The sequence below is a fragment of the Notothenia rossii genome (genome assembly GCF_949606895.1).
Source record: "Notothenia rossii genome assembly, chromosome: 11".
Taxonomy (NCBI): Eukaryota; Metazoa; Chordata; class Actinopteri; order Perciformes; family Nototheniidae; genus Notothenia; species Notothenia rossii.
This window is the reverse complement of record NC_136910.1, coordinates 57,166,576-57,178,108: the sequence shown is the minus strand read 5'-3', so window position 1 is coordinate 57,178,108 and position 11,533 is coordinate 57,166,576. Positions and strand designations below refer to the sequence as shown.

Sequence of the window (11,533 nt, the reverse complement as noted above, 5' to 3'; positions counted from 1 at the left end):
CTAATTTAAGCATCATTTATTACTTTTCTGAATTATAAATGGCTATATATTGATTCATTAATGTTGTAGTTGGTAAAAGTGAGGCCAATTTAAATACATGTTTATACTTCTGGTTGGATTTACCTATAAGTATGCATCATTTATCAAGTAGAAGTACAGATACTCGTGTTTAAAAATACTCTGGTGAAAGTAGAAGTACTGACTAAACTTCTTTACTCAAGTCAAAGTAAAGAGGCTTTGAAATGTACTTCAGTAAAAAGTACCCATAACTAGCAGCTGTTTTAAAGAGTACCTGACCTCCCTTTATATTAATAGAACAATAATGTCATTGTTAGCTAATGAATGTTTCCATGGTGACCAACAGCAACATGACAACGTTTTCATTGGTCCCTCTTCTTTAGAGAAGACCAGGAAATGATGGATACACGGATCGTGTTCAAATCAATAGGCACGCAATGACTCTAAATAATAATGATCACGCCACCAAACACACATTCAGACTAAAGGAACCAGCCTGTCTGGAAAATGAGAGAAGTAGAAAGTACAGGTATTTGTGTTCAAAATGTAAGAAGTAGAAAGTACAGGTATTTGGGTTCAACATGTAAGAAGTAGAAAGTACAGGTATTTGGGTTCAACATGTAAGAAGTAGAAAGTACAGGTATTTGGGTTCAACATGTAAGAAGTAGAAAGTACAGGTATTTGTGTTCAAAATGTAAGAAGTAGAAAGTACAGGTATTTGTGTTCAACATGTAAGAAGTAGAAAGTACAGGTATTTGTGTTCAAAATGTAAGAAGTAGAAAGTACAGGTATTTGTGTTCAACATGTAAGAAGTAGAAAGTACAGGTATTTGTGTTCAAAATGTAAGAAGTAGAAAGTACAGGTATTTGTGTTCAACATGTAAGAAGTAGAAAGTACAGGTATTTGTGTTCAACATGTAAGAAGTAGAAAGTTCAGGTATTTGTGTTCAACATGTAAGAAGTCAAATTAAAAAGTCGTCAGGAAAATAAGTAGTGGAGTAAAGTACTGATACCAGAAAAATGTACTTAAGTACAGTAACAAAGTATTTGCAGTCCGCTACTTCCCACCTCTGCATAAAAGTACTTAAAATTGTACTTTATTGTGTGTACTTGTACCTCTGCCCCCTGACTGCTGGGCTCTCTCACCATGGCACTGTTTGACTCTTCTGTAAACCGACCTCTGTCCTCTCGACATATGACAAACCTCCGTATTGTTTAGCTGCTGGTAAATATTTAGACTTGTTTACTACTCTTCATCCGGGCCATCCTGTGAAATTTGACCCGCTCCCAAATGTTTTCATGTTGGGATAAAGGTTTGTTTTATGTTAGTGGCAACAAAATAACATGTTTGCTTGTATACTACGTTTTTCCACGAAAAAATAATCATGATCTCTTTTATTTGAATTTTTGATTTTATTCAAATGTATAGCATTTGTGAGCCATTGAGCATACATTTCAAAAAGAAGAGTAACACATGGTGGTAATAAGTAGGAATAAAGTTGCCTTAAAAGGTGTAACTCAGATCATTTATACTATATGTTTCATAAATACTAAAAACTGGGAGGAGACAAGTTGACAACACGAGGGTTAAACACTTATAAATTAGTACATAGTAAATCAAAAGTGAAGCTCAGCGCAAGTTCTTTCAGGAAGACTGGACGCTAGTCTCAATTGAATATTTCACCTCCTCCTTTCACTTCCTTGCGTCTTAGCTCCGTCTCCGCGAGCGAGAGACACGAGGAGGAGAAGCGAGGACAGAGGAGTCCTCAGGTATTAATTGGGACGTCCTCGTTCACTCAAACGTCACTTTTAAACGACGTCTGTTAATGACGACATGTGCACAGCTGTATCCCCTCTCATCGGGTTCAACCTGTATATACAGTCTACGGTTTTAACTGATTAACCCTTTAGAACCGGCCCATTGGTTTGTAAATAGTTATTTAAATGAAGGAATCTTTCTCTTGTTAGTCAAGGAATTCAATGTATGGTGGTTGGTCCGGCTTTTGTGTCTGTTGTGGTGTAAAATGTACGTTTCAATGAAATTATAATTATAATAATGTGAAAGCCTTTACTCTGAAAATGTGTGTCCTGTAGATCCCCACATTCAGGACTGTGAATTTTATGAACGGGGGGTTCCCTCACGGCTGCATTTCCCCCGTCATACGATTTCAGGATCGGGGTCTAATCGGACTTAACATTTATCCTATGGCATGTGTCAATAAATGTTCTTTAAACAAAATGAAGTCTCTCCTGATTGAAATGCTCTTAAGTACTTCAGTAAATGAACTGCATTACCTTTAACCACGAGGATAATTACTCCAGGTATGTTTATTTATGCCGTACGCCTTCTTCCATCTAAAAAACATTGCCCGCCTCCGCCCAACACTCTCCTTCCCGGCTGATGAAACCCTCACCCACGCATTCATCACTTCAAGACTGGATTCCAGTAACAGCATCCTGTATGGCTCATCATCCACAGTTCTAAATAAACTACAATATATCCAGAAGTGAGCTGCCCGCATCCTCACCCGCTCCAGAGACCACATCACCCCCGTCCGTCAACGAATACACTTCAAAATCCTTCTGCTAACACACAAAGTTCTCAATAACCCGTTCCCGCAGCATTCGTTCATCAGAAGCGAACCTCCTCTCCATCCCCACACGAACCAAGCTCCGAACCTGGGGGGGACAGAGCCTTCTCCATCGCCGCCCCCAGCCCACCCTCATGGGGGACAGAGCCTTCTCCATCGCTGCCCCCACCCTCTGGAACTCCCTTCCACAACACATCAGATTGCACCGACCCCCCACTTTCAAAACACTGACCAAAACACACCTCTTCAGACTGGCTTTTAATTTGTGAATTATGTTGTGTTGCCGTTTTAATATTTTGTATTCTATTCTCTCGTTTTATCACCACTTTAAAGCGTCTTTGAGCTCCTGAAAAAGCACTTTGAAATTAAATGTATTATTATATAAATGCTTTTTATGCATCGATTGATTTGATAACTCCCGTCTATGAAATGACTTCCGACTAATCGGAAAAAACAGCTACTTTACAGAATTGGCATCACATTGACGTTTGCTGTATTTTAGGAAAACCTCTAAGATCGATGGCTGTAATATTTTTCAACATTTTATATTTCATATATATATGCAAATAATATCCTGCTTTATTGTGTCACGCCCTGGCTCAAGGACGGACAAAAGAAGGAGACCACACATGATTCATATCCAATTAAAGTGCATTTATTTAAAGAAACTAAGTTAACTATGAAGTCAGTTAATCAGTGGGTGTTTGAACATGCATCAGTATATAAAGCAAAACCAAACAAACCAAGGTCCAGTAGAGCCAAGCAACCCAAGATAGACCCTCCAGAAAAACGCGATTCTCCGATCGCAGAATTTACCGCATAATCAGCAAAATGGCGCAGATTTTTAAAAGGCTGCATATTTATCAAAAGGCCGCATAATCCCCGCATTTTTCCACACAAAGTTGAGAAGAAAAAAGTTAAGACGTCTTGACGTGACGTCATCAGCTCGCGCATCGCAGAATGTAAACAACACTGTATAGAGTGAACGTGTGGAACTCACACGATACAGAAAACACCAAGATGAAAAAGTGTGTGAGTGTGATTAATAGCCCAATTGCTTTTACAATAAATAAATATTGAATGTTTTAATTGAATAGTAAAGGGGTTTAACGTTAGTGGCAGGTTGTGTGTGAAAAAAATTGTTATTCTTTTCCCCCGCATATTTAGCAACTTTCCGCATATTTCGCAACTTCACCGCATAAAATCACATTTTTCTGGAGGGTCAACCAAGAGGAGAGAGACTGACTGCTCAGGCATCATACTTGTAGCTGAGCAGTCAAACCAAATCAGGTGTGAGCAATCTCTCCTTATTTGGCGAGTGGCTAACGAGGGACCTGAGTCTAAGGCCGTCACAATAGTGTTGACTGATTCTTTGCCATTCAAGTGTTTTGTCAGTTTATATTTTGTATCATCACGGTCACCTATAGATGTTCTACTCTCTACTGCTGGTTTATTTCCTTCCGTTTCAAAAAGTTATTAGGAAATTATTGAAACTCTTAATATCTAAGTGTGCAATGCTTTGTTTTTTGCTGCTGCAACAAAAACGTTAATCCCAATTTGAGATCAATAAAGTAAATCTTATCAAGTGAACCCAATTTCTTTCTCAATTCCTCCATTTGTGTTACACGGACAGAATTCAGTTCAACATATTTTGTTCCTTTTTGCGAGTGGCAGAAGTCTGTATCTGTAACATTTCAGATTACACTGCAAACCCTTAAACATTAAAACAATCTCATGTTTGTGAAAAGTGTTTTTTATTTCAGGGTAGTGATCGTTTAGACAGGACACTTTTTAAACTATAGATTTGCACAAATGGCAATTAAGTGTGTTTTTAAAATGGTAAAAAATAATGCAAAAGAAAACACAGGACTCTGTTTAACATCACATTTATTTAAACAAAAATGTGCATTTAGGAGGAGCTGGAGGCGGCCACTGCGGCACGGCGGGGCTTGGGGGTGGTGCCTTCCCTGAAACCATTCCTGAGGAAAGAGATGAGAGGTTTAACGCAGGAGTCTGGTTACCTTGGTTACTGATTGGCTAATGGTTACACAAGACAACACATCGTTATGACATCATAAAGGGGCCAAAATCTGATCAGCTCATTTTCAGACAGGTTTTTATAGAAATGGATCAAAAAGAGAGAGAATCTTTGTTCCTGAAACTTTCAGAGTCTCTTTCCACAGAGGGGACACATGTTGATGTAGAAGAGACATGGAGAAGAGGGGACACATGTTGATGTAGAAGAGACATGAAGAAGAGGGGACACATGTTGATGTAAAAGAGACATGAAGAAGAGGGGACACATGTTGATGTAGAAGAGACATGAAGAAGAGGGGACACATGTTGATGTAGAAGAGACATGAAGAAGAGGGGACACATGTTGATGTAGAAGAGACATGGAGAAGAGGGGACACATGTTGATGTAGAAGAGACATGAAGAAGAGGGGACACATGTTGATGTAGAAGAGACATGAAGAAGAGGGGACACATGTTGATGTGGAAGAGACATGGAGAAGAGGGGACACATGTTGATGTAGAAGAGACATGGAGAAGAGGGGACACATGTTGATGTAGAAGAGACATGAAGAAGAGGGGACACGTGTTGATGTAGAAGAGACATGGAGAAGAGGGGACACATGTTGATGTAGAAGAGACATGGAGAAGAGGGGACACATGTTGATGTAGAGGAGACATGAAGAAGAGGGGACACATGTTGATGTAGAAGAGACATGAAGAAGAGGGGACACATGTTGATGTAGAAGAGACATGAGGAAGAGGGGACACATGTTGATGTAGAAGAGACATGAAGAAGAGGGGACACATGTTGATGAAGAAGAGACATGGAGAAGAGGGGAAACGTGTTGATGTAGAAGATACATGAAGAAGAGGGGACACATGTTGATGTAGAAGAGACATGAAGAAGAGGGGACACATGTTGATGTAGAAGAGACATGAGGAAGAGGGGACACATGTTGATGTAGAAGAGACATGGAGAAGAGGGGACACGTGTTGATGTAGAAGAGACATGAAGAAGAGGGGACACATGTTGATGTAGAAGAGACATGAAGTGGATTTTGCACAATAGGGGACCTTTTAAAAAAAAAAAAAAGGGAATATTCACAAAGCATACTTCACTAAATAAACACATGGAGGTAAACAGATTAACTTCATAACAGATGACAAGTACAAAAATAAATCTAATTCGTGGTTTTCTCCATAATATATATCTCAAGTTATTATCTGTTGGTCATTCCTATTCTCGTGACCGTTAATATCAGAAATACATCTCACTACTAAAAGCAACTTCAGTTTCTCATCCACTGCTGTAGTTGGCGGTTAGTGCGCTAACTAGCTATGTAACCAGCTACAGTAACCACAGCTGTTAGTCACTGATGATTAATTCAAAACTATTTAACTCTCCGTGACTTGTTTAACAAACAGGAAGTCTGGGGCACAAATGACAAGTTCAGCATTTGTATTTAAAAAAAAGTAACAAACAAGTCCCGAAAAGTCAGCTTTACCAAGACCAGGCATCCACTCTGGTGTAACTGATAACCATGATGGATCAGATGCTCTGAAGAGTCCCAGCTAACGAGCAAACACCTGAACTGGTTCTACGTGATATATTTCTACACTTGTGATGCATGATGGGAGGGTAGTTGTGGTGTTCTGCTCTTCATCAATGATGCTTACCTCAGAGAAATCACTGATATCATTTTGAATCAATTGTTCAGACATTTATTTTTCAACATCATCGGCAAGCAGCATTGATGAGTCTTTCAACGAGACCGTAGAGAGTTATATCCTTTAGTGTTATATTTTCACCTGGTGTCATATTTAAATAAGCTCGAGCGACTTAATACCATAGATGAAGTGTAAGTGCTTCTATTCTGAAAAACTGAAGTCACCATTTTGTTCTAATTTCACACCCGTCATCACAAAATGTGGTCCTTTTGTATTGAGCCGTCAAATCCTATCGTTGGTTGATTAAACTGAGATGATACGAGCAAAAGGATTCTTATTGGCATCTCAATGTAACAATAAAAACATGGCGAACTTAATTTTTGCAGATATTTTACCGCGATTACACTTCACTAACGTTTAGTGTTAATAATATTTATATAGCGCCTTTCACGAAACCCAAGGTCGCTTTACAAGCCGGGTAGGGGGGGGAGTAGGGGAAAAGAGGCAGACAGGTTAAGGGGGGGGGGGCAACGTGTGTCTACTGTACACACGTTGTACGTAGTCCCAAACGATAGCTGAGGATTCTGGGTAGTGTAGTGTCTTCTGCCATCCTAAACTCCGAAAAAATATTTGTTTGTAATATTGGCCTACAATAATAATAATAATAAGTCAGATCTTCCTAATCATTTTAAGGCCCAAACACGTAGACAGCGGATATTTGCAGTTTTTGAATATGACAGGACTTAAATAGATGTAAATACAGTAGTCATGATGGTCAACAGATGGCTAATGGTTGTGAGCCTTGTCCTGGTTCAACCCGAGTTACCAGCCAATCAAATTCAGCTGATGATCATGACCTGATGCTTGGAGCATACTCTGTTGGTGAAGCTACCCGTGGGGTGGGGCGGGGCGGGGGGGGGGGAAGCAAGTAGCGGAAAAATAAACCTATCAAACTAACTATATAGGGCGCTGCTGATTTCAGGGGGGAGCGAGTATTGGACAGTGTTGGACTTTAGGTTCAGTTCAAGATAAATAAAGCAATCTAGTCGAGGCAGTGTTGACCGTTCAAGGTACCAGATATTTAGTTTACAGCTTCATGTTTACTGTCTGAGTGAAAAGCTGTGTATTCAGGATGAATATCAAAGTAATGACATCGTTGTGTGTAAACATTTGTTTTAACCCATATTTGTTTGCGAAGACTCCCGTATTTTGTTAATTTCACTATGTCAATAACACTGGCAACATAATACTGTTTCTCATCACAGCCTGATATCATTAATGATCCTGATTGCTCTTGGCAGGTGGAGCTGCAGGAAGCCTGCTTATGCTACGTGTTGAAAACATGTCAACAGCAGATCCAATGTTTGTAGTAAAAAGTTGATAAATCAAAAAATGTTTTACTACAATCTGGATTACATCGAAAGTGCTTATCGTGTCTCACAGATGTACGAGTGAGATCACGCAAACACACGTTCACCGTGGTGTTTAGACGACATTACATCGTTTACATTACCGACACTTTTCATACATTAAAGATGAAGTGGGAAAACCTCTAATGCATCACCAGAAACACATGTAGAAAGTTCTCTATAGAGGCGAAGTCCCGCCCATCTACTTCCGACCCATGGGACCTTATTTCTGAAAAAAGTATGTATTGAAGTCAATGGAGAGAAAGATTATCTCTCGATCCCGTTTGAATTGTGCCACGAATTACACATATGATGTTTTTCAATCTTAAAAATTATTTCCATGTCAAAAAAGTCAGTTTGTCGTAAAACTGTTGAAATATAAGACTATGAAAAATACGCAACTAGAAAGACTACAAATCCCAGAGTCCCGGTCCCGCATGCTGGCTCTAATGAACCGACTAACTCCCCTTGTGTGTGTGTACAGCTCTCAACATGCCCAGACTTGGAGTGATTTTCACCTCTTTTAATACTTTCCGCCTCATTCTGAAAGAAAGAAGTGAAATGTGCAAACGTGACGGCCGTCTGGGTGTGTGGTGCGAGATGGGAGATGTAGTTCATTGAGCGGTTTCACACAAAGTGTTACTTCTCAGTTTAACGAAACATTTAAAAAAAATTTACTTGCAAAATTATCTTTTAAATGGACAAACATCATATGTGTAATTCGTGGCAAAATTCAAACGGGATCGAAAGATACGTGTTCTCTCTTCATTGACTTCAATACATATTTATCCGAAATAAGGTCCCATGGAGGAAAGGGAGGGACTTCACCTCTATTTGAGAAGACTAGGATCTCTTGTAGGTTGATGTTTAACCACTAAAAATCACACCTGTGTCCATCTTCCCATTTCATTCATTTTAAAAAGTACTTTCCTCACACATGTATATGGAAAAGCAGCATGTTGGTTATCTCTTAAATGAATGCTTCACAATAAAAAGTCTGAAAGGAAAGCCCTGCTCCGTGCTGTGTGAATATCACATCTTGAATCGTACCTGAATCTGCGGTAGACGACCTTCAGATGTCTCAGACGGCCGGTTCCGGTGGTGTTCCTCCTCTTGGCCTTAGCGCTCCAGTTGTCTGCAAAACAAACCAAAAATAAATCCGGTTGAAACTGAAAATGGTCCTTTTTTTCAAAGGTGTAAGTGATAACCATGATGGATCAGATGCTCTGAAGTGTCCCAGCTAACGAGCAAACACCTGAACTGGTTCTACGTGATATATCTCTACACTTGTGATGCATGATGGGAGGGTAGTTGTGGTGTTCTGCTCTTCATCAATGATGCTTACCTCAGAGAAATCACTGATATCATTTTGAATCAATTGTTCAGACATTTATTTTTCAACATCATCGGCAAGCAGCATTGATGAGTCTTTCAACGAGACCGTAGAGATACCTAAATACAAATCGTACGACTAAACGAGTCGGTTTTACATCAAATGATTAATTGACTGGATATATCTAAGAAAATGTGTTTTTCTGTCCATTACAGATTCAACGGCGCACTTGCAATGTTTCCAATAAATATGCCTAAATTATACGTTTAAAAAAAAGGGCAATTATCGTGAAATTCGGCTCACGTTGAAGACATACTTCAAACACAAGTGAAACAATTCTAATTGTCCGACTCCAGCGTCTGTCATGAGAGCCTCCTTCTACTTTTGTTCGTCAGAAAATCAAGTTGGGTATTAGGGACGATTGCGGAATAAAAATATATGACTAACACTTTATGAACAGTTAGAAATACACTACATTTGTACATTGAACGTGTTTAGACGGCAAGTGTCAATATGCACATTGAATTTGATCTCGTTGCACTGTCACCTCTGCTTTTACCACTTATATATTACTGTCTATTTTTTACTGCAGTGAGAGTTGCCAAAGAAATGTCGTTGTACTTCGTATGATGACATTAAAATATATATTCTATGGAAGTTGTGATGGTAATTTTTGGACATGATCTGCAGAGTATTCAATAACAGTTTTGGGCATAATAAAAAACACTTTATTTGGTCACTTACACTTCCTCTTGCGCTTCTCGGGGTAGCCACACTTGCCGCAGGAGGACTTCTGCAGATGGTAAGCCTTGGATCCACAACGACGGCACAAAGTGTGCGTCTTGTTCCGGCGCTTTCCGAAAGATGAAGTTCCCTTCGTCTAAAGGAGGTGGGAATAAATAAAAAGAAGCGATCAGAAAAACAATTCCCACAGATTTCTATCATCAAGAGTTCGAAAGCTCTGCATGGTCTTGTCTCAGAACAGAAGTACGAATCACAGGAAATCATATGTTCAGACATTTGTGTTTGGAACATCACAGACAAGACTCTGAGCAGCAAACACATGATATGTAACGCAAGGGATGCAATATGGATCTGTGCTCAAACATAGATTCACTTAGTGGACACATTAAGTACACCTGTAGTCGAAGCCATTAGAGCTACTCTGCCATTAAGTGTACTTTCAGGATGCATATTGTTAACACCAGTTGTTAGGTTTTAAGCCAATTATGTCAACATTGAGTATAAAGTAGTGTTGTTGCACTGACTACATTATAGTGAGGTGTTCTGCCACCTCATGTACACAAGTAGGAACACAGAAACACCTCAATATAAAACAGTAAAGTAAAAAAACATGTGCATTATTACGTTTTAAAATACAAAGCACCAAAAAGGCATCATCCTGTCCAACTCAATTTTCTATTGTTTTCTGGTGGTGTTTTACCGACTACATTATATTGTGGCCTTTCAACATGTCTGCCCACCTCATGCACATACATAAGATATAAAATCAATATAAAAACAGTCAAGTACAACCCTAAACCCTCAAAAGTACATCGGTTTCGCAAAATACAAACAATAACTCGTGCTCAACTTTGAATGCAAGAAGTATAGCAGAGGTGAAGCATTGTACAGGTGTGAGCAAGTTGCCAATTCTTGTTTACATATTATAAAAGGCACAAAAAGGAAATCCAATTTTCAGTTTTTAGCTATAAAAATAAAAGCCAGTTTCATGCCTTCAGTGTGTACACTCTGAGGAAGCACACTTAAAGCTAGATATGCTAACTGCTATGGACAAGCTAGTAAGCATTGTACCTTGCTAAAGCCCAACACCAACAATAACGTAATTTATCTGTAGTAACGTGGCGGGTATAACAGGATTATTTAGAGTACTTTCAATGTTATGTGGTGATTTTTTACCGGTTAATTTAGGCCCATTTTGCTTACGATCCTGAATGCTAACAGTAGCATCTGAACACTGTCTTCCTAGCAACATGAACAATGTTATTTTTTTATTAAAATCCACTTTCATCCCGAAAATATTTCACCCAAACGGTAAAGATGATTATCCGACATGGAAACAGCAACAGTTTGTGTCGGATAAATGAAACATTACTTAGATGTTTGGAGATTTCTCTCCGCCAGCGTTGCTGCTTACCATTTTCGTCCGGTGGCTAAGGGAAAAGAGACCGGAAGGGGCGAGTGTGCCGCTTGAAATCCCCTCCGCGCTGCTTCCTGTGTAACACTGAAATGTGTCCCCCGTAGTTAAATAATAGAAACACATCAGATTTTATTTTTTCTTTAATCAAATCTAAATCATTTAAGTCCAACATGTTTAACTTATTCATATTATCAACGTTACAAACACTGACTGAACAACAAACTCATAAAATATCAACAAATAATGCATTATTTGTTGGATTAATTTTATGTTGCTGACGTTTTTTTGTTGTAATTTGTTAGTTTTTTCAATGAAGAATAAAAATACAGTTAGTAGAT

The 11,533-nt window shown here is 39.0% G+C and overlaps 1 protein-coding gene across 1 annotated transcript; it reads right to left on the bottom strand.

The window, feature by feature from the left end:
- Nucleotides 1-4,478: 4,478 nt before the first annotated feature.
- rpl37 (ribosomal protein L37) lies at nt 4,479-11,289 on the bottom strand. Its single transcript, XM_079656998.1, has 4 exons — nt 11,193-11,289; nt 9,779-9,914; nt 8,752-8,836; nt 4,479-4,587 (listed from the first exon to the last, which is right to left on the bottom strand). Exons 1-4 carry the CDS (start codon nt 11,193-11,195, stop codon nt 4,518-4,520), a joined length of 294 nt encoding a protein of 97 aa, XP_079513124.1. The 5' UTR covers nt 11,196-11,289; the 3' UTR covers nt 4,479-4,517.
- Nucleotides 11,290-11,533: the final 244 nt, after the last annotated feature.